General features: G+C 33.9%; 5 protein-coding genes across 5 annotated transcripts in view; 3 read left to right on the top strand and 2 right to left on the bottom strand.

Annotated features, from left to right (window-relative positions):
- Positions 1-3,083, top strand: part of HELRODRAFT_158201 (hypothetical protein) — a gene marked incomplete at both ends in the record, with an annotated part of 10,917 nt that extends 7,834 nt beyond the window's left edge. Inside the window, 2 exons of the mRNA XM_009013267.1 lie at positions 2,504-2,614; positions 2,910-3,083. Coding sequence (XP_009011515.1) covers positions 2,504-2,614; positions 2,910-3,083 — 285 coding nt within the window. The remainder of the gene's footprint in view (positions 1-2,503; positions 2,615-2,909) is intronic.
- Positions 3,084-5,669: 2,586 nt separating this feature from the next.
- Positions 5,670-7,357, bottom strand: HELRODRAFT_183679 (hypothetical protein; the record flags this gene model as incomplete). Its single annotated transcript, XM_009013266.1, has 5 exons — positions 5,670-5,786; positions 5,910-6,041; positions 6,303-6,436; positions 6,668-6,704; positions 7,244-7,357. The coding sequence occupies 5 exons, from the start codon at positions 7,355-7,357 to the stop codon at positions 5,670-5,672; spliced, it is 534 nt and encodes a 177-aa protein (XP_009011514.1).
- A 1,470-nt stretch (positions 7,358-8,827) lies between these two features.
- On the top strand, positions 8,828-10,769 carry HELRODRAFT_158200 (hypothetical protein; the record flags this gene model as incomplete). The annotated part of the gene is made up of 6 exons (XM_009013265.1): positions 8,828-8,902; positions 9,098-9,268; positions 9,463-9,559; positions 9,824-9,925; positions 10,098-10,158; positions 10,634-10,769. 6 exons carry the CDS (start codon positions 8,828-8,830, stop codon positions 10,767-10,769), a joined length of 642 nt encoding a protein of 213 aa, XP_009011513.1.
- Positions 10,770-10,885: 116 nt separating this feature from the next.
- Positions 10,886-18,879, bottom strand: HELRODRAFT_186274 (hypothetical protein). Its single transcript, XM_009013264.1, has 15 exons — positions 18,688-18,879; positions 18,456-18,605; positions 16,173-16,249; positions 16,034-16,091; positions 15,757-15,920; positions 15,512-15,595; positions 14,957-15,073; positions 14,545-14,620; positions 13,871-13,980; positions 13,307-13,535; positions 12,894-13,052; positions 12,498-12,598; positions 12,118-12,179; positions 11,394-11,714; positions 10,886-11,368 (listed from the first exon to the last, which is right to left on the bottom strand). Exons 1-14 carry the CDS (start codon positions 18,704-18,706, stop codon positions 11,570-11,572), a joined length of 1,551 nt encoding a protein of 516 aa, XP_009011512.1. The 5' UTR covers positions 18,707-18,879; the 3' UTR covers positions 10,886-11,368; positions 11,394-11,569.
- A 988-nt stretch (positions 18,880-19,867) lies between these two features.
- Positions 19,868-20,053, top strand: HELRODRAFT_91876 (hypothetical protein; the record flags this gene model as incomplete). Its single annotated transcript, XM_009013263.1, has 1 exon — positions 19,868-20,053. A coding segment is annotated over one exon (186 nt), but the record flags the coding sequence as incomplete, so codon positions are not given.
- Positions 20,054-21,724: the final 1,671 nt, after the last annotated feature.

Raw genomic sequence — 21,724 nt, 5'->3', positions numbered from 1 at the left:
TCGATAATCACTCCAAGTAATTTGATACTTATAACTTTTTCCAAATACAAATCACTTATAGCTAACTTGAATTTGTTATTCAAATTAGTTTGTTCAAAGGTTATGAATTTACTTTTTTTAATGTTAATTTTTATTGAGTTCGAACCAATATGCTATTTGTTGGAGACTATGGTTGGTCTCGCTTTCAAGTTTGTTGTTGTGCAGAATGTTTGAAGATCCTGCTGAGTAGATTTGTTGTTGAGTCTGTTGTTGTTGAAAGAAAAGATTAGGGTGTACTTGAAGACGTTTATGTTTTGTTTTAGTGCTGATCCATTATGAGATGTTGTTTTGTTTTTTACATGTTGTTGAAAACCCATTCATAGATGAAGTCCTGAATTCACTGTCTATTTTTGCTCGGAAACTGTTTAGAAGAATGCTATGGCCAGAACGGATTTGAGCAAGGGTCCGTCTGATTGACCTGGGCAGACATTCTTCTGATTTGTCTATTTTCGGTGTTGGCCATCCGTTGAGCAGCAAAATTACAATTTAGAAGCGGTTTTGGTGACGTTGTTATGGAGAATGGAGGATGTCTTTTGTTCATCAGTCTTTATTGTTTGTTGTTTAGCGTTTAACATTATGATTGTATTCCAATTTGGCATAATACTTTCTAGACATTGTGTAATAGTGTCATTTATTCCATACAACATCAGCGTTAGTTTTATTCAATCATGTGGTATACTGTCAAAAGCTTTTTTATAATCTATCCATGCAACATGTACATCTTTTTTAAGTTTCTTTGCATTTTTCATAATCATTTGATTCACCATTAGTTGCTCTTTACATTCCATGCTACCTTTCTTAAACCCTTTTTGTTCATCTGGCAATACACTGTTTTGTTGAAGATGTGAATAAATCCTTTCTGCAATGAGAGCTGTAAGTACTTTATGCATCGTTGGTAGGCAAGTTATAGATCTATAATTTTTTGGATCAGTTGTCTTTTCATTCTTTGGTATTAAACTGTGGTCATCCATTTCGGTATTTTTATAGGATTTCTCATTGCTTCATTGATTGAAAACCTCAAATGTTGATGTAGAGATGATGTTAGTTGTTTTATCCAGAAATTTGTAACTTTATCATGTCCTGCTGCTTTTCAATTGCTTAATTTTTTAAGAATATTAGCAAATTCGTCTGTGGTGAAATCCTGCCATTGATCACTTTGCAGATTTTTTAAGTGTATTCTTTCTCTCATAATCCAGACTTTTTGATTACTACTTTTAACATCACTTTATTTTAACAGCACATTATTATTATTATTATTATTATTATTATTGCGCCAATCAAATCAATATTTCTAAGGCGCTATCACCTTTATATTAAATTCACTATCACAAAATAACCGCGATAAATCAATGAATCCACAGAAACAAAAATTATCAACAATAATCGAACCTGATGAATAATTTTCAATTCCAATAGCTACACCTTTAAATAAGCTATTCATACTAATAATCATTCACTAAATAATAGAACCAATTAGAAACATTCTCCAAAATAAATAAATAACATCAACCAACCACATTGAAAAGAGAATCAAACATCGAAACCGAAATGATATGCATATTGCACAAAAGTCAAAAAAATATAACAAAACCAAAAAAGATAATAAATTTCTATAATGTGAAAAGATAAGACTTCAGTAATTTTTTAAACGAAAGTAAATTTAAATCAAGATTTCTCAAATAAGATGGCACACTGTTCCACACAGTGGGACCACAAACAGAAAAGTTTCTTTCTCCAATCCTTAACTTGGTAGTTGGTACCTTCAAGAGAACTATTATCACACTGAGAACATTGAATGCTCAGAGAATTATTTTAATTGTCTTCACACATTTTGTCTTTGTATATTTACTATCATAAACTTTTTTAATTTTTCCGTAACAAAATTTATAGAAGCACACAGAAATTAAACATTTGGTTCAACAATTAAAGAGTCTTTTAACACGACAACCGAAAATTTATTAAACCTAGAAATTAAACTATGTGAATTTTATTAAAAATTCAAATTATAATATTATTTAAAAATATATTGTATAAATACTCTTCTTAATTTTCTCTACCAGATACATCAAAATTTATAATATATAACAATTAAATAACACTCTAAAATTATGAAAAATATGGAGCAAAATTTTTGATAAATTTTTTTGAAAGGTATGTTTACTTGTCAGTATTCTCATTAAAGCGTTTAAACTACAATCATTCAGCCTTTTTTAAACTTATTTACATTAAAGCAAGATAGTATATTTGTTTGCCAAACATTTTGGACCCGGATAATGAAAATGGTTTGGCAACAGCAATCTTTAAAGAAAATAGTAGAGGTTTTGAAAGTCGTATGGCTGCGATCTGCAAACACGGCGGGAAGTTTCGAAATTTTTGGTGACCGAATAATAATTCTGTTTATTTTAATATTAATAATCCTAATTTAATTAACTATGGTGATTTTTTGATTTATTAATTCACGTAGGTTAGTAAGGCAGGGTTGATGTTAGATGATGTAGATCTGTTTGAAATAAATGAAGCATTCGCATCTCAATCACTCGCTGTTCTCAGGAGTCTCAACATTCATCCCAGCAAGGTCAGAAGTTTTTGTTAGCTGCTGTTTGTTTGTTCTTTCATGTTTGCAGTTATTCGTTTATTTGTATTTGTATTCATATATTCATTTTTTAGTGGTGACGTTTAATTGTTGCAGAAGTGTATTTGTTTGAATAATTTGTTATTTATCAGACAGTTTTTTTTAATTAACGTTACATTTATCAATTCACTCAAAAACTGCTTGCTTGCATTTAAAAGTTGTCATTTTTGTTCTTGGCGGGTTGATTGTGATCGTAGTCGTCATTGTGGTATTGACTTTGCTGTTAACGCCCAATCAGGTAAACGTATGTGGGGGGGCCATTGCCCTCGGGCATCCAATTGGAGCCTCGGGAGCCAGAATACTGGTGACGCTGTTGCATAATTTGAAGAGGAACAATTTGAGGAGGGGGGTGGCGGGATTGTGTGTGGGTGGTGGAATGGGGGTGGCTATGGTGGTCGAGAGGATTGAGTGAGTGAGTGATTGGTTGAAAAAAATGATTGGGTGATTTTGTCATTGTTATTTAACATAGGTTTTGAAAGGATTTGTAACTGTTATTGTTTAAAATTAATCAAAATTTATTATTATGAATAGTTTTTATTTTATTTATGCGGCGCGATGGTGTAATGGCTAAGGTGCCAGGCATTGTTGATGCAGTGTCCGGGTTCGAATGCAAAGAGATCCCCGCCTATCACATGCAAAAGTGTGTGATGCGTTGATTCACGTGTATTTATGCATCGTGTGTTTGTTGTAATAATGATAATGCGCCTCAGTCGCTTGCCATGGCGCTATATAAAATGACATTATTATTATTGTTATTGTTTAAAACTCGACATTTTATTAAACTTGTTTAAAATTACGTTTTAATTAGCCTCTGCAGTCACTTATATACATTCGTGGACAAAACAATCCAAAAAGATGTTATTTGATCCCATTTTTAACCAAGTTGATTAATTTTTTACTGCATCTGCATGTGTATATTTCAGTTTCGTTGTTTTGGGTTTTTTTGTTTTTTTTTTGGTTTTGTGTGTGGTATGCGACATTAGAGTTATAACTATTTAATCTTGATACGTCTGCATATACATAGATTCGTTGTCAATCGCTGTCTGTCTCTGTTGCACGGTTAACAGCAGTTGAAACAAGTACATCAACATCTCAATAAGTACTACTTACTATTTGTATTGCTGCTCAGTACACCGGTAGTTACTTTGTATTGATTTTGGTATTGCAGTAATTATTACAGTGATTATTATTGGTTGTTATGGTAACATCGTTTACTCGTTATTTGTTGTACATGGTTTCCGAACTGGTACTGCACTGTCGCATTCTTTTCATCATTTACTGGAAGCAAGAACAACAATGACGTCACGCATGCGTCACATTTAGTGCATGGATGTCTTCGCAGTTTTGGTCCGGTTAATTGGAAACCGGTAAAATATAGAATTAACGCTTCCAGGTGATCGTTCACATCATATATATTGGATCGAGACTATCATCTGGTATGCAGTTGTTTAAAAATATCACAGCATTTGAGTTTTTCAATTTTTCGTACGACGAATTTCAGTTCATTATCAAGTTTGTTCAGTTCATAAGCAAAATTTTTATTAATTTTTTGCATTTACGTTTAATTATTTATGTACATTCTAACACAAGAAGCTTCTTTTGATAATAACAAAGAAATAATTCACTGCAGCAACAATCCACACAATCTAAGGTAAGCAGAATATTTACTTATCGAACAAAGACGTCCATTAATGAATATTCAACAATACGCTACTGGAGTCCTACCGACTTCGAACAAATTTACTTAGTGATGACACTCAGACACCTGGTCACTCAAAATCTATATAAACAGACACATGAAACAAAATCCGTGTTATTTTTAAACAATTAAATATTTACATACATACACACATATATATATATAGAGAGAGAAAATATACATGCTATCATATATGATTCAGATCAAGTAGGATATTTCAATTTCTACGTGGATTTAAATCATTGTCTTCTTTCTCTCTAGTTAGTTTTGTTCTTTCGTAGATAGCATAACACTTATTTTCAATTATCACAATAAAAAGGCTTTTGTTTTAAGTTTTGCTGTTTTCTTTTTAATAACATGCGAATGACGGCGTAAGTTGTCGCATGTTGGCCGGCGAGGTGGCTCAGTGGTTCAAATGCGCGCTGAGTCAAACATCTCAATGGCTATCATATACTCGGCGTATATGATGCGGTGCTTGCGCGTGCACATAAAATACATGTGTACGTCGTGTGAAAAGGATAAAACAGCCTTTGTGGCGAAAAATGGCTGCTTCATATCATTGGTTGAAGATATGAAGAACATAATAAATAAATAATAATATATCTGTAACATTGTAAGTGGTTCTGCGTATGTCAGAGCTGCAATAATAAAGGCTAATGGAAAAAAAAATGATAAGAAGCTTGGCCTTTGGCATCAAGAAAGAAGTATTATGAAAGTGTTTGAATAAAAACTCGTTGGATGATCTGCTAAGGAAATCAAGAACTGCGTGTTTGCCGCGTGCAGTTGCAACGAACAAGCCAAATAAAATAACCTAAGAAAAAACTCAACTCAGTTGTACAACTTCACTGCCTTTTAATTGGTTTGACAATGTTAATTTCCTTCCCAGATAAAATTATCAGATAAAGAGCCGAGCAAAACTCGGTTCCTATACTTTCTAAAGCGAACCGATCAAAGGAGCTTCTTTGAAAAAAGGTTTTAACTGCTGAAATATATTGACCCAACGATAAAGAATGGCGTCACATTTGAATGGATGATTACAAACCGCTCCACAAAATTTATGAAAAGTTTAAACATTTTCGTTTTAGAGTTATGAATCAATTTGAACAATCTAGTTTTTATTGTACAACATTCGAAACAAAACTTAGGCAGTTTAAAAATCTTATTAAAACTTTTCATTAAAATGACTTCATAAGAAGCATAAAATCTAATAAAAGGTTGGAAGTTAAAAATGTTAAAAAAGCTTTGCAATCAAACGTTCAATCGGCCTATTCATTCAATGACTCTCATCAAGTAGTTGGATCAGAAATGTTGATGCAATGTGCTGTCCATCATCACTTTGTGAATGAAGTGGTGCTGGTCCTTGGAGGCCAGTTGTCTCGTAACTTCATTCACCATCTCAATTTTCTTGCCAATTTTCTGCAGTTGTGGAGAATAAAAAATTATAACCTGAAGTCAATACTAACAAAGGTACAGAACAGTATCGTCTAAACTCTAAATTCAATTCAAAACTCAATTCAAAAAGCTTGATTGCAACTAAACCTCATTCATTCTTTTAAGCTTGTTCATCTCGGTTATGTAGTAGGCAATGTCACTTGAAATTTCATCATTCATCGATGGTGGTGGTAGAGTGATTTTGGGTTGAGGTGTGCAGTTCGATTTTACAAGGTGATTCTGTTGTGACGTTGTTGTAATGTTCTAGTGATGTTGCTGCTGTGATGTTGTTCTGTGTTACGTTTTAGCAATGTTGTTTGGATGTTGTAAGCAACATTATTTTGTTGTTAGGCTGTAATGGTGTTGTGATAACGTTTAATGCAAATATTGATTGCAAACGTGAGTTAAAAGTAAATTACACCAAAATATTAATTATAGCGAAAAATGATGAAAATAAATTGGAAAATTATAAATCATAAAAATGGGTGGGCAAAGACAAACAATATGCTGCTCCTCCAACAGACACCTCTCCCTCCAACGTCTGACACACTCCATCGGAACCTGCCTTCTACAACTGACCACTGATGTTATGTTCTCATTTATGGATTTGAAGTTCTTGCTGTCCAAATCTTTTTCTTCATTTGTTCAATTTAATTCATTCAATTAGTAATTAGTAAGATGCAACTTCAATCATCATTCTAATTGTTTAATTTAAAGAGTTGTCTTATGTAAAAAACGTTTATGCAAAAAAATGAAGAATGAATCATCATTATGCCATTGTACATTATATTTAAGAGACCAAACAATTGTTTCATAGCTGTTACATCACCAGCATTAATACAAGCAATCTGGAAAGATTCAACCACCTTGAAATAGAGACTTTGTAATTCTCTCTTCATATTCCTATAATAAGTGTATAAAATACAATTATACAATTTATATATAAATAAACATTCAAGTAGATGAATACATAATTAATGTATGCCGGCTCCACTTAAAATATTAAAATTAATCAAATATAAAGTTTGTAGTTACAAAATAGAACTACAGTGATAGATGCAAAACATCTAGCACAATGTAATTGGGATGAGTGATTAAGATGAGTTGGTGAATAATATGGTAATGAATTGATGAAATGGACTAAAATAAAATTAGATTACAAACAAACAAAAAAACTTGTATAATCTGGCTGTCGACCTTCACATAGAATAATTTTTAAATACAAATACAATTGATTTATTTTATTTAATACATGATACTGGATTGGATATATGTGGCCAGATTCACATTTTTGATATTAGCATGCCATAGATTGATAGATAGACGATAGATCCTTACGTAAGGAAACCAATTTATAATGAAAATTCTGAGGCTTTATTATTTAAATTTAATTTAAAAATTATAAATAAAATTATTATTAATGAATATGAATGGAATCTTACTTTTAAAAAATATTCGATGAACGATTCGCGCTTTGATTCAGGTAGGACGTCGAACAAACCTCTCTCGACGATTTCGTTCTTGATGAGGTTGACGTGAGCTGCCGCAAGTGACATCTTGACGAAATCAATAAAAACGAAATTTAAAATTCGCAGACTTCCGCGGTGATCTCAACTTAGCAACAACAACTGGCTAGCTAATAGGCAGAATTATAATTACCAGTAACCAATCAGCTGAATAAGTAATAAATATTAAATATATAAATTATGTTATATTATAATTCATCATGAATAAGTGTAAATTATTGTGATGTTGATATATTGACGTATCAACAGTAAAAATGGCAATCATTTGTTTCTTTTTTCATTTAATTTTTTCCTATATTTTATCGATATTGGTGATGCTTTTGGTTTAATTATAATTGTTTGCTTTAACATATTTGTGTATAATATATTTGTATAACGATTTGGTTAGAACTTTCATTAGATAAATTTTGTTCACACATATATCATTCTCTGTTATAATGAAGTGGAAAATAATAATTGAACCGTGTGCACACCAGACACTACAAAAAGTCCTGTTAAAGGTTAAACAGCAACACTACTTAACCGGCAGTTGCACGGCGCAAACGTTGTCTTCCTTCCATAAAATTAACAGTTTAGAGCTCTGAAATCTTGAATGTTTTCATTCTTATTTTGGTATATGCCGTTTTAACATACGTTCGTGTATAATACGTTTTTTTAGCATCTCTGTCCAGGTTTCGGGTTGTTGCCGGATAGCTGATGGTTTAATTAAAAACTAATCGGAAGATGGCATTCGTTTTCGATGTTTGTATGTTTTGTAATGAATGACTAACAACACTAACACTAATTAATAATAGATAAATATACATGCACGATGGATAGAAATTTTAATTTTACTCTTCTTATTCTTTTTTATTTAATCTGAGAATTATTTCTAAAGTTTAATTTAATATTTAATTTAAATTTTAAACTGAATATATATCATAATTATTAATAATATTTTATGATAGTGTATATTTAGCATGTAATTGTTATATTATATTTATATGTATATTATATACTATATATAATATATATATAATAAAAAAAATATATAATATATTTACTTACAGATACTATATAATATATATATAGTATATATTATATTATATATCTATCATAATAATTAAAAATATAGCTTACTTGACTTTTATTCTAAACTTATGTCACTAAGCTTTCAATTACATTATTTAGAAGCCAGCAATGAAAAGATCTCTAAGAAATATTAGTAAAGTTAATAATGACATTATTAACATTAATAAAAACGATGGTAAAGTATCAAAACTAAGTAGCAGGAAATCCAAGAAAGGTCTTGAAGATGAAATTGGAGCAAAAGCAACACAGCATTCAAATGTTGTCAATAAGGATAAGAGCAATGTGGAACAACGATCCAAGTATTTTAAAGATAACAACACAACCACCACAACTTCTGGAAACCCCAGCAAAGAGAACAGTTATCATCATGCCGTCAAGACAACAACAGCACCAGCTGGTTGGTTGACTCACTTGGAGAACATTAGAATGATGAGACAATCAAATGATGCCCCTGTTGACACACTTGGTTGCGATAAACTCTCTGATGATAATGCACCACCAAAAGTAGAAAAACATTTTCATTTTATTTTCAGTATTATTTATTATCTACTTGTTGTTGATTGTAATTAATATTTATATTTTGTATCATTACAAAAGTGTTAAAAATCGGTTGAATTATATTTTGCATAAGCTTTATGCCATAAAGCATAATTTATGTTGAGACATTTTTCTTTCCTTGAACATGAAAATCAAAATAAGGTTCAAAGATACCAGAACTTGTTAGCCCTGATGTTATCCAGCCAAACAAAGGACCAAATTACAGCTGGTGCTATGAAGAAACTTATTGGACACGGCTGCACAGTTGAAAATGTCATCAACACTGATTCTCAACTTTTAGAAGAATTAATATACCCTGTATCATTTTATAAAGTAATTATGTTACAGTATATGCCTATGTGTAATTTCTTTATGAAGTTATTAATTTCAATATCATTTTTGATTTACATTGATTCAAAATTAAGTGGCTTAGCTATTTCAATGGAAAATAATTGAGCTGAACTCTTACATAAGATTAATAAAGTGAATATCTTTTTTCTTATTAACTTCACAAAATTTGTTCTTAGACGAAAGTAAGAAATATAAAGAGAGTTTCGGAGATTCTTGCGAAGGATTGGGATGGAGACATTCCTGATGATGTGGAAAGTCTGTGCAAACTTCCTGGTGACTGCTGGTTGATCATTATGTTAATGTAGTCATCATCAAGTCCACATGTTTAAGTCTTTGTAGTGCTAGTTGGTTGATGACATGCTCACACACTTGGCATCATTTCTGATTGTGCTACATGATTAAAACTTTTTCAGATTTTTTATTTAATAGGTTTTAAATTATAACGAACATAAATAGCTGACAAGTTATTTCAAGTTAATTTTCATGAACCCAATGCACAGTCACTAACGTTTCTATAAAATTTGTCGCCCGTTGAAGGAGTAGGGCCCAAGATGGCGCACCTGACGATGCAGTGCGCGTGGGGTGTGGTCACCGGGGTGGCTGCCGATACTCACGTGCATCGAATCTCTAATCGCTTAGGTGCTGATTTGTGATTGTTTAAAAATTGTTGGGTTGTTGTTTTGTGATGTTGAAAAAGGTATAAAAGGATTCTATCCTCAGTTCACATTTCATAGTTATCATTAGATTAACGATTTCTTTCGAATTTATAATTTATGTGGATTTATAATGAGTTCCAATGTTGTACACGAAGGTTGGGTGAACACGAAGGCTCCCGAGAAGACTCAAGTGCAGTTGGAGGAGTGGCTTCCTAGGTGGTGTGCAACTCTTTTCAACTATATTTATATTGTCGGCAATGACATTGCCAAATACTAATGTATTGCATTGAAGATTGTATTGCATTGAAGATTTATAAGGCGCCTCTATCAAGTTATTTCCAGGAGCTACTAACTATTAATTTTATCAACTATTCGTATCAGCTTTATATTATCAACCATTGTTAGCTGGTTAATTTGGTAAAAGCTCAGTCATTTTTCACAAAATGCTGAAATGGCCTGATTCAATACTGAAAAGACTAAAGTTCAATTGCATCTAAATGAGCAAGAAACAAAACTGCTCTGCTATCTGCAGGCCACATCATTTCTTTGGGTGTGGTAGAAATATTTATAATGGTTTTCAATAACCTGAAAATTTTAGTTCATATACATTATATTAATCTGTTTTTCTAATAAAATGCCTTAACGACGTTTATCGATCCTTAATAGTTCCACAATTTTGTTTTCCTGTTAGAGAGTTGTGGGGTGAGGTCAACCACCTGCTTGTTGGGTTCGGTCAGCAGATCTGCACGTCAGTGAAGCCGAAATGTCAGTCGTGCCTCAACAGACACATTTGCCCCAGCAGCTCCCTCAAGAAATCAGAAAAATGAGGACAATCGCACACTTGAAACAAACTGTCGCTATTCACTGTTTCAATACTTTTTTTTAAATATTTTTCACTTCGCTAATAAATTTTCCGGCAGTTTTCTTCATTAAACAAAATAAATTTAATGAAATTTTTATTTAGTTGTTTTTAAATTATTTTAAATCAAATCAAATGAGAAATCATAGTCAGTAATGTTGGGAGACTATTGTGTTTCTATAAGAAGAGAGTACAAAAATATTCACATTTTTACTGATCTATAATTCTACGCACGTTCAACAGATTTTCAGTTTGTAGATTTATTTTATTCCAGAAAAATTATATAAATGGAAAAAGTTTCGTTAATAAAAATCAGTCAATCGATGAACAGATAAATTTTCAACCGAACGAACAGCGATGTGAAACAATCACACGTGTGAGTTATCAATCATACATGCTGCACCCACCGCACCTATTACATTATCTACTTGAACCAATCAATAAGTTGACTTCACACAAGTAAATGAAATCACTGTTAAGGCATTCAATAAAACATTTACAATAAAAAACCACTTAAATCTTAATCATTCGACCGCCACAACTATTCAATCATTCAGTCACAACAACCAATCATTCAATCAGTCACAACAACCAATCATTCAATCAGTCACAACAATCAATCATTCAGCCACAACGACCAATCATTCAATCAGTTACAACAACCAATCACTCAATCACAACAACCAATCATTCAATCGGAACAATCAATCATTCAGTCAAAGCAACCAATAATCCAGTCAACCACGTCTACATGAACCGCATCAACTTTTAATCCAATCCGTACAACTTGAGCGTCCTGTCCATACTGACGGACGCGATGAACGAAGCGTTGTTGCCGAAGCAGACGCCAGTGGCCATCGCTGTGTGCTTGTTGAACGCCACCAGTTCCAACCACTGCTTGCATAGGTAGACTCTGTCGTGATTTCCATGCTCGGTATTAATCATATAATAATAATAATAACAATAATAATAATTATTATTATTAAGAGCACTGTTATTGTAAAATGTTCATTTTTATTACACTAATTATATGGTGGCCCTTATTCCATGCTCATCATTCCATTGATGAACCATTGAATAAGAGTGAGGCCAGGCAGCCACTTGCCATTGTATAAAGTGAGAATGATCTTAACAACCTAACAGAAACATGCATTTCAACATGATGAAAATATCCTCACTGTAAATGATGGAATGAGTGTCTAGAACTAAATTAAAAAAAATGAACCACACCAGACTGGTCCAAATGAATGCCTACAAGCATTCAGTGAGTGAATAAATTCAATAGACACGAAGACAAAATTACAGCATGGTCCAACCTGACATCGGTCCCTGCCACAGCCAGGTACGTTCCACTCTGGTCAAAATTTAATGACTTCACCTGGTTGAAAGATTAATTAGAATAAACGATGAAATTCATTAACCATTATAACTTTACAATCGGTTAAATATTTTTGAGGTCGTTAACGTTTGAGGTTGTTAACGTCATGTTTGAGTGGTGTGTGAATTGAAGACGAGATTCAAACAACATTGATTGGAGGCTCAACCCATCAACAATCCAATCACGTTTTCTGAGAATTATTGTTTCTTCAGTAGTGAAGAGCAAATCATCAATAAACTCAACTTATCAACGCTATACCATCCAATCTATAATGTGAAATGTTGACCAATCATGCGATCAAACAACCAGCCACACAACCTCATATTTATCCTCCAGTGCAATGTTCTTGAAGTTCTTCAGCTTCCTCAGATCCCACAGCTTCACCACAGCGTCATCAGCTGCTGTGGCCAGGTAGTACCCTGGTTCATGGTTGGTGCAATTAAAATCAATCAAGTAATTCCACAAATTATTTCAAAAAACAAACATCCAGTCAATCAAATCGTTGACCAAAATAAGTTTCAATAATAATAATAACACCTAGCAATCAAATCAATTACATATTAGTCAACCCAAGTGAAAAATTAAGCTATCAATTAACCAATCAATCTACCATTTTACCGATCCAGCAATCAATGCATTCATCACCTCACCAACCAACCAACCAACCAACCAACCAACCAACCAACCAACCAACCAACCAACCAACCAACCAACCATTCTCTGAGAAGGCCAGTGCAGTGATTGGTCCTTGGTGACCAGAGAAGCTGGCCACGTTGGTCTTCTCTTTGAGGTCCCAGATTTTGACTAGGGAGTCCTCCAATCCAGTGCCCAGAATCAATCCATCGGGGTGGAACTTGGCACATGTCAGTGCAGCTGGTCGGTTGTGGTTCATATTGCCATATTTATGAATTCATAACATTGTCTATAAATTGTAACTTCGTTCATAGTAAACTCATTATCACCATACATATTTGTTTGTTACTGTTGGTCAACTATCATAAATTTGTGAAACTTGAACAATTTAATTTTTTCACTTGAAAAATCGTCACATGATGCAACATTTCAACTAAACGAACTTATTGAAAATAAAAAAAACTAATTAATCTCGACGGAACAGTTCAACGTACTCTGGTTGGAAGCTGGATCGACAACCTTGGCCAGCACCCTGCCCACCCTGATGTCAGAGAATGCCCACGCACCATCAGACGAACAACTGAGCAGGTAGTCGCCTGTAGCGTGCAGACTGAGGCCCGTAATAGGGCCGTCGTGGGGACGGATCACGTGAGCACATGGAGAGCTCCTCTGTACTCCCCACACCCTGATCGTCTGATCCTGGGAACCCGTGAAGACCAGATCCTGTGTGGGAGAAGGTGGTTGGTGGTGTCGTTCATATGACAGGATGATGCTGACCGTAAGGAATGATCATGCGTTCCTCATATGATGATAATACGAAGTGATGATGATGATAAGAAGAAATAACATGGTGATATGAAATGCAATGCAATGGTGGTTGTCAACTATGATGCTAATTGTGACACACGCGCGCACACACATTATTCCTAACTGCTATTATTATCTTAAACAATGAAACATCATAAAAAAATCTTTATCTTTAGTCATCAACCACACCACATCGACCACACCACATCGACCAAACCTCATCGACCACACTACACCACATCACTGCCCACCTCAACCGGATGGTAAATGACATTGGTGACTTTCTTCGTGTGACCTTGAAGTGTGGCGACCTGCGCTCCACTGTCCTTATTGAAGATGGCGGCATTTTTGTCCACACCACCTGGTCATCAGCAGGTCGCAACAAATATTTCAACAACTGAAACTCGTACCACGATGGAGTGGGTAAATATATCGCGATCAACTAATTCAACTCAAGCATAATCAGACAGCACAGGCAACCAATATGCTGGAACTGTGCAGTCCCTGGACATTTTAATCAATCAAAAACCCAACTGTTGTGTCAATAAATCAACTGATTAATCAACCAGTTGGATTAATGATTGTTGAATGTTGTTAATGAACTCAAAAGCATTCACGAGGACTTGAATGGGTGCCGCATCAACTCTACTCTGAATATAACAAACTATGGCAACAGTGTTTTCCCGGCAATTCAAATTTTTTAGATGAGTAAGTTTTAAGACTTGCATGTTGCAGGAAGATCTTTAATTTTTCATTACATAGTGTATTATAACTCTCGTGTTACATGTTAGTGATTAAAAATGTGCTGTCCTGTACAATTTTATTACATGAGGATCCAATTCTATTTCGACCATTTGGTCGACTAATCAGCAATCAAATATCCATAACCACTTGATCAGCCAATCAACCACACAACACAACTAACCAGTGACAATTTTCGATGAATCTCTCAAGCAGATATCCAATGCAAGGATACCTGGCATACTGGCACTGTGCAATCCCTGGATGGATTGTTAATCAATCAATCAATTCATATTTCAATAAATCAATTGGTTAATCAATCAATCAATAAATTGAATTAACCAATATTGATAATTTATATGATTTAAGAAATAAGTTTTAATTCCCCAGAAAAGTAGTTTAAAAAATAATTCACTCCATGCATTTTACCATAAAAATGTGAACTTAATTCATCCATCTTCACGTCATTGGAACCAAATTTGGTGTACTTCTAAGGAAGAACCCCAGCACTTGATGCACACATAAAAGACCCCTACCAAGAATCCCTAACCTAACTTGAAACACGAGAGAATCAAACAACAAAAGCAGCGACTAACAGCTTGGGAGCCGATGACGTTGTACTTCTGAATGTCCTCTGGAGTGGCCAGTCCTTCGGGAATCGTCTTGCCCCTCTTCTTACGTTCCGCGGTCAACAGGGTTGCCTTGTCTTGCAGCTAATTGAGTGATGCCAATGTACAACGTACATCAACATGATATGATATGATGATGGTGGTGGTAATAATGATTCTTTTTTAGTTTTTATTACTGCAGGTCTGGCCTACACAGAACAGAACCAACCACTTACAATGTTAAATATATATTATCTATACAGTACAAATGTTGGATTTATTGGTGAATAAATAATGTACAAATGTTGGCCCCAATTTGCATAGAGATTATTATATTCGTCATTTCTAACTATATCACACCTCAACATGAGAAATTATATTAACGTGAATTCTAGTGACATAATGAGGAGTGCCATGTGAATTTCATTGATACACGAATGTTGAGACAGTAATATGATTATCATCTTGTGACATTATAAAGTTGTAATGTTGTAGCAAGCCAGATTAACGAAGGCCCTCAACAGCCACACAACACCCACCGACCTTCTGAATGATATCCTCTGTGATCTCGGCTACCTCAACTGCCTCATCCACCACCATCATCTGGTTGTTCTCCTGTGCCGGTGCCTGGTAGTAAGAACAGGTTTCAAATAAATTTAATGAAAAAAATATCTAAATTTATTGACGCAACCATAAATAATGATCAAATTGGAATGAAACAAGAATAATTTTAATCATCACCATCACCACATCATCTTCATCATTACAAGATCATCATTATTACCAACCTGTACTTGTTGCATTTGTGGTTGGCCACCAGCAACCGGCATCATTGCAGCTGTCGTATGAGGCTTCAAAGTGGCCAGAGCTTCACGAGCTGCTGTGACTTCTTTGGTGAGTCGAGCGATGACACGACAAGCTGCATCGTGCTGGTACAACGAATGTGAGAGTTCTGTAGGATGATGTTTTGGCATGTTTATAAATCTTATTAAAAAGGAGAATCTTCAAGAGTAATGAATTGCAAATAACTCAATGGCTCTGGAAATCATACAAAAATGTTGTCACCTTGTCTTGCTGTTTGTAGTTGCTGCTTTAATGTGAAGTTGTGCAGCATGACTGCATCCTGCAATTAGTAAAAATGTCACAATTGACAAAACTGGGACAATAATTAACAAAAAGCATGCAAGCAAACAAAACATCCAACCCATTCGTCTTGGAACATTTTTAAAATGGCGGGAATGCTAGTGGCAGTCGGTGGTCTCGGCTTCACCAGTGGAGGTGCTGGCATAAATAAAATTTTCATTAAATTAATTCATTAAACTTTACGAGCATTTTAAATTTTTTGTACAAATATGTAGGTAAGTGTTTGTATATACAACTTATTAACTTTGATGTGCGTTAATAAGATATTTAATTTATAGAATGAGGCAAAATGTCTACAGCCTGCACTTTCATGATTTTCACTTTTAAAATTAGCTCAACAACATTTTCACCAAAAGATAAAGATATTTCTGATCTGTCACAAGCAGTTGGTTAAAATTTTGCTAATTCTGAAACACTCTAACATGAATTACGATGCATTAGTATGCATGCATATATCGAGTCATGTGAAGAAAATTTATTCCAAATGTGAAACAAATAGAATGTAAATAAATAAGATAAATAAATGCTGCATTAATTCAATGATCAACTTGTACAGTGCTGAGAAACTTGAGAACAAATCATAAATAAATCAATTAATTAACAATCTGGGTGATACCAGATATATAGAGCAAGATAAAATTTAAGCTCTGGCATTATGTCATGCATAATTGTAGATAATAAATATTTCAAACAATCATGAAAATTATAATCATTAATAAGTTAGCTAAGAATTTCACAGTGAAGAAGTTCAATATAAGGTTAAATAATTAAACTCAAATAACTGGCATAGTAATAATGTAGGGCCTGCAGAAGTTTCAGGGTTTATTGACCACAAATGGGTGGGAAGGACCTTATCAAGTCATCACCCGCTTGAATGACGTCGTCTACCGTATTCAGGAATATCGGAAGCCGAGAGCAAGAATGAAGATCGTTCATTTGGATAGACTGGCTCCGTACCATGCAGACACCGGAATGAAAGCTGTTCGGGATGAACAGAACTAAGAAGGGGGTAATGTTATAACTGTGCTACCGAACGCACTAGAACACTCTAGAATATGCTAGAATCGGACCATCTAGAAGAATCTAGAAACGACGCTTGCGAAGAGTATATAAGCACACATCGCAAGAAGATTAGCGATTAGTGAAATTCGTAATTTTGTAAATTCGTGACTCTGTGATTTTGTGAATAGCGATTCCGTGAATTATTTAAAGCTTTAAAGATATTTGATTTGTTTGTTGACGTTGACATAGCGATAGATTTTGAACAATTTAAAAGTTAATTGTTGTGTTAATTTGAATTTGCTAGAAATAAACGATTAGTTGATTTCTTCTGTAAATAAAGTTTAATAACTAATAACTGTTTGGAGTATTTTATTCAATCGAAGATTTGAACCCGTCGCATCGTAAATCGGTTACGACAGCGAGTATTATAACAATATCAAAGTTATTTGAGTTTAATTTTTTTACACTCATATTGAAATTATCCGATCAATCATTTAACTTATAAAGCGCTATTTTTGTGATGTTCAACAGTGATCCTCAATGAATTTTGCAAACAGATAGATCTTGAGATCCGCTCTGAACTTCGTAAGTGATAGAAAATAGTCAGAGAAGGAGGTAGAGAGTTCCAGCGAAAAGAACCAGAAAAAGCGAATGAAGATTTAGCAAAAGAATGTTTAACACGAGTTAAGAAAAAGTGAGAACAAGAAGACAACCGTAAACCGGAGTGATTAGGTTCAAATAAAATATCTCATTTTACTCCTCCTTTACTCTATTTTATTTTACTTTTTATATTTAAACATTTTTCTTTCTCCGTTTTATTTATTCATTTATTTACTTATTCGTTTAATTTTATACTACTGTTTTGCATGCTGTAACAGTTTCTGCATCTGTCAGATCCTAATTTTTAAAGAATAATAATAAAAAAAAATTTATTAAGAACAGAAGAAAAACAAATACAGAGATAAGAAAAAAACTAAGATAGACAAGAATAAGTAGTATTAAATTAAAATAATATTATATAATATTCAATTAAAAAAATGATCTAGCAGACTCAAGAGAATAGTATGATAAACAGTATCAAAAGCAGAAGAAAAGTCAAGAGCAAAAAGAAGAGTAAGATATTATCACTATATCATCACAGAGTAAGTATTATCACTAGAGAGAAGGTTTGAGTAAAGAAGTTTCAGCACTGTGAGCAGGTCTGAAACCAGATTGAGATACAGGTAGAAAAGAGTACAAGTTTAAATAAAATAATAATTGATTATAAACTACTTTTTCTATTATTGGCTGTGAAATCCTTAGCTAATTTCACGAACCATTATTAATTATTAAAAAAACAAACCTTTGATGCTGATTAACTGATCAATGCTTAGTTTCTCACCATTGACCGGATCCAACCCAGTTTCATTCACATACTTTTCAATCAGACGCCTTTCAAAGACACATCCACTAATTGGAGAGATAACCGGGTGCTCCGGAACCTCATTGGAAACTAAAGTTTAAAAACAAAGTTAAACCCGCTATTGGCAATCTTTATTATCGCCTATTCAAACATATGAAAAAATAAAACTAACTTGCGCAATTCAGAGACATTTCAACAAAAATTACAGACGTTGTCGCAAAAAAATCACAATCCGCGTTCGTTCCGGCTTTAATTGAACGTTTTTAAGCAAAATTTGACAAACTTTCGGGCGAACGAAAGCACAACAAAAATTTTAGCAAAGAACAACAAAGTTTGACAAACAACAAGTTTTAAACAGATTTTAGGAAGCGCAAGAAGCAGACCTCGTTACAACAAACTTCTCAACGAAAATCTCCATACAACGAAATTTTTTTATGTTTCTTGAAGTTTAACATATAAAACTGTTCCTATAGAGATTATGCATTTGGCTTATTCGGTCTCGTCAAGTCTTTATTGATAATTTTAAAGGTACTTGCAAAATAAGTGTCACTTTGCATCGGTTAGATTTGACTATTAAATTTTAAACTTTTGAATTTTTTATTAATATATAAATTATACATATACTTATTTGAAACAGTTTTTTCTTTTAAATAAAAAAATTTGATGTAATTGTTAATTGAATATTTTAAATTTTATATCAACAATTACAAAAAGTCTGATTGGATTTTATAATTTATTGATGTTATCAATTTTACTAGTAGTATACATAAAAATGGCGAAAGAATAGAGGTGGATTGAGGAAAGCTGTTGTGAAGAGAATTTGATTGAAGCCTTTGTATAAATCGACATCTTGGACTCGGCCTCAAACGAAGGTTTAGGCTTGAACGGAAGAAGTTTTATTCGTAATGTTAACGTGGTTTGAAAAAAGATGGCAACCACCATTTTTTTGCTTGCTCATACAGCTTATTCGCTTTCAAAACAAAACAAGCATGGGATGCTTTCCTTCACTTTATAAAACTGCTCAGGTTTTACCACTACTGAAAAAACCATCCTTGGATCCTGATGACCCGTCAAATTACCGCCCTATATCAAACTTATCAACATTCTCAAAGCTACTTGAGCGCGTCATATTGCTAAGACTACGTGCCCACCTAATGTCCAATCATAACTATCCAAATCTTCAATCTGCTTATCGTTCTCATCCTTCCACTGAGACTGCATTGCTACACATTGCTGATGATATTTTTAATGAGGCTGGCAACCGAAAGGTAATCATTGCAGTTGGGCTCGACTTGTCCGCAGCCTTTGATACCATCAGTCACTCGGTTCTTCTCGAACGCCTACAATAAGAATTTGGGGAGGATGGTCATGCACTATCACTGATTAGATCTTACCTGAGCTGCAGACAGCAGTTTGTGAAGCTGGGAAACCATACTTCCTCTACCTGCTCGATCGACACTGGAGTTCCTCAGGGTTCCGTCCATCCTTGGTCCAATCTTGTTCACTACCTATGTGTCTCCTGTCAGCGACATTTTTAATAAAAATGAATTATTTTCTCATCACTACGCCGATGACACTCATTTGCATACATCTGTCACTTCTGGCGATCTTGAAAGCAGCATTCAAGTCTTAAGCAATTGTACTAGCGAGGTTTATCGGTGGTATGCTAATAATTTTCTTCTTCTCAACCCCAATAAATCTGAAATTATGGTCATTGGGACACATCAACAACTGTCGAGGTTTCAGCTCGAGGAAATGGACATAGCAGGGTCCACATTGCCTATCTCGGATTCGATCAAGTTGCTTGGGATCACTTTTGACAGACATATAAATTTTAATAAACACATATCAGAAATCGTCAGATCTTGCATCTATCACCTCTGCGCAATAAGACATATCAGACATATGATTACATGTGATGTTGCTGCTGTCCTTTACAGATGTTTGATCCTTTCTAGATTAGACTACTGCAACTCCTTATTGTATGGGGCCTCACGTGCATTTGTCAGAAAACTACAGACTATCCAAAATAAAACTGCTAGACTTATATTTAATAAACCTTCTCGTTTTAGTTCTTCCATTATCTTTCTAATGCTTCATTGGCTTCCAATTTCCGCTCGAATCATCTTAAAAATTGCAGTCCTTACCTTCAAAACCCTTTTATTAAAATCCCCAACATATCTATACGACCTCATATCCAGACATGAACATACTAGATCACTCCGCAGCAGCTCAACAGGTTTCCTAAACATTCCAGTTGCCGGATCCCGCCTGGCTGGCCGCGGTTTTCGTCACGCTGCTCCGTGTGTATGGAATGCCTTACCTCCTGAATTAAGACAATGTTCCTCGTTGAGTCTTTTCAAAAAGGAAAATTAAAGACTCATCTTTTTAATACGGGCTCCGGGCGCCTCTGAAGCAGCTGTGCGAATGGGCGCTTCATAAATGTTTATATTATTATTATTATTAGTTTTTTGGAAAAATTATGTTGATGTTACATTATCTTTCTTGTGGATGGCCCTTCATTGTGTAGGTTCAAAGCAGTAGCTCCACCTCCATTAAATCCAACCTGCGTATTAACTGGATTGGAATTGAATATTTCTGCGTAAATTAAATTTATCGACCAATTTGCATGTTAAAAACTGAAATACAGTTTTTTGCAAAGCTATCAAATAGCAACTGTTTAAAAATTTCTATTTTGTTTTATGAATTTTGAAATATTTTTTCTGTTGACTACATCAATGAAAACAAGCGTTATATCTCAATGAGTTTATTTTCAAACATCAAATACAAATCCAGATTTAACTGTGAAATTAAAATTTCAATATTGTAAAGTCTTCGTTATTTCGTTATTGAAATATAAAAAAATTTTCTTCATTACTATCGCCATTCTTTCAATTTATTGACGGATCACTCAACGTGAACGTGATCAACTATCATTGCCTCCAATTTGGTTCACAAGCGCCATTAACTTCTTTAAAAAGTGGTGGCAAGCAAAAAATACGTTTGTTGATCCCTTGAGTTGTCAGATTCAGCGCTCACCAGGATGTAATCTGACAAAACTTTAAATGATTGAATGAGTTTTTAAAAACTTTGTAAAATTAAAATGTTTCGAGTAGAGGTGATTTTTAAAATGATGCATGAAAAAACAACATGATGGCAAAAATGATTGCAGGATGCACAAGATAAAAAGTAGAAAGTAGAAACTTCGA

The sequence above is a fragment of the Helobdella robusta genome (genome assembly GCF_000326865.2).
Source record: "Helobdella robusta unplaced genomic scaffold HELROscaffold_114, whole genome shotgun sequence".
NCBI lineage: Eukaryota > Metazoa > Annelida > Clitellata > Rhynchobdellida > Glossiphoniidae > Helobdella > Helobdella robusta.
The sequence above is the reverse complement of the archived record's forward strand: the minus strand, read 5'-3'. Positions and strand labels throughout refer to the sequence as shown.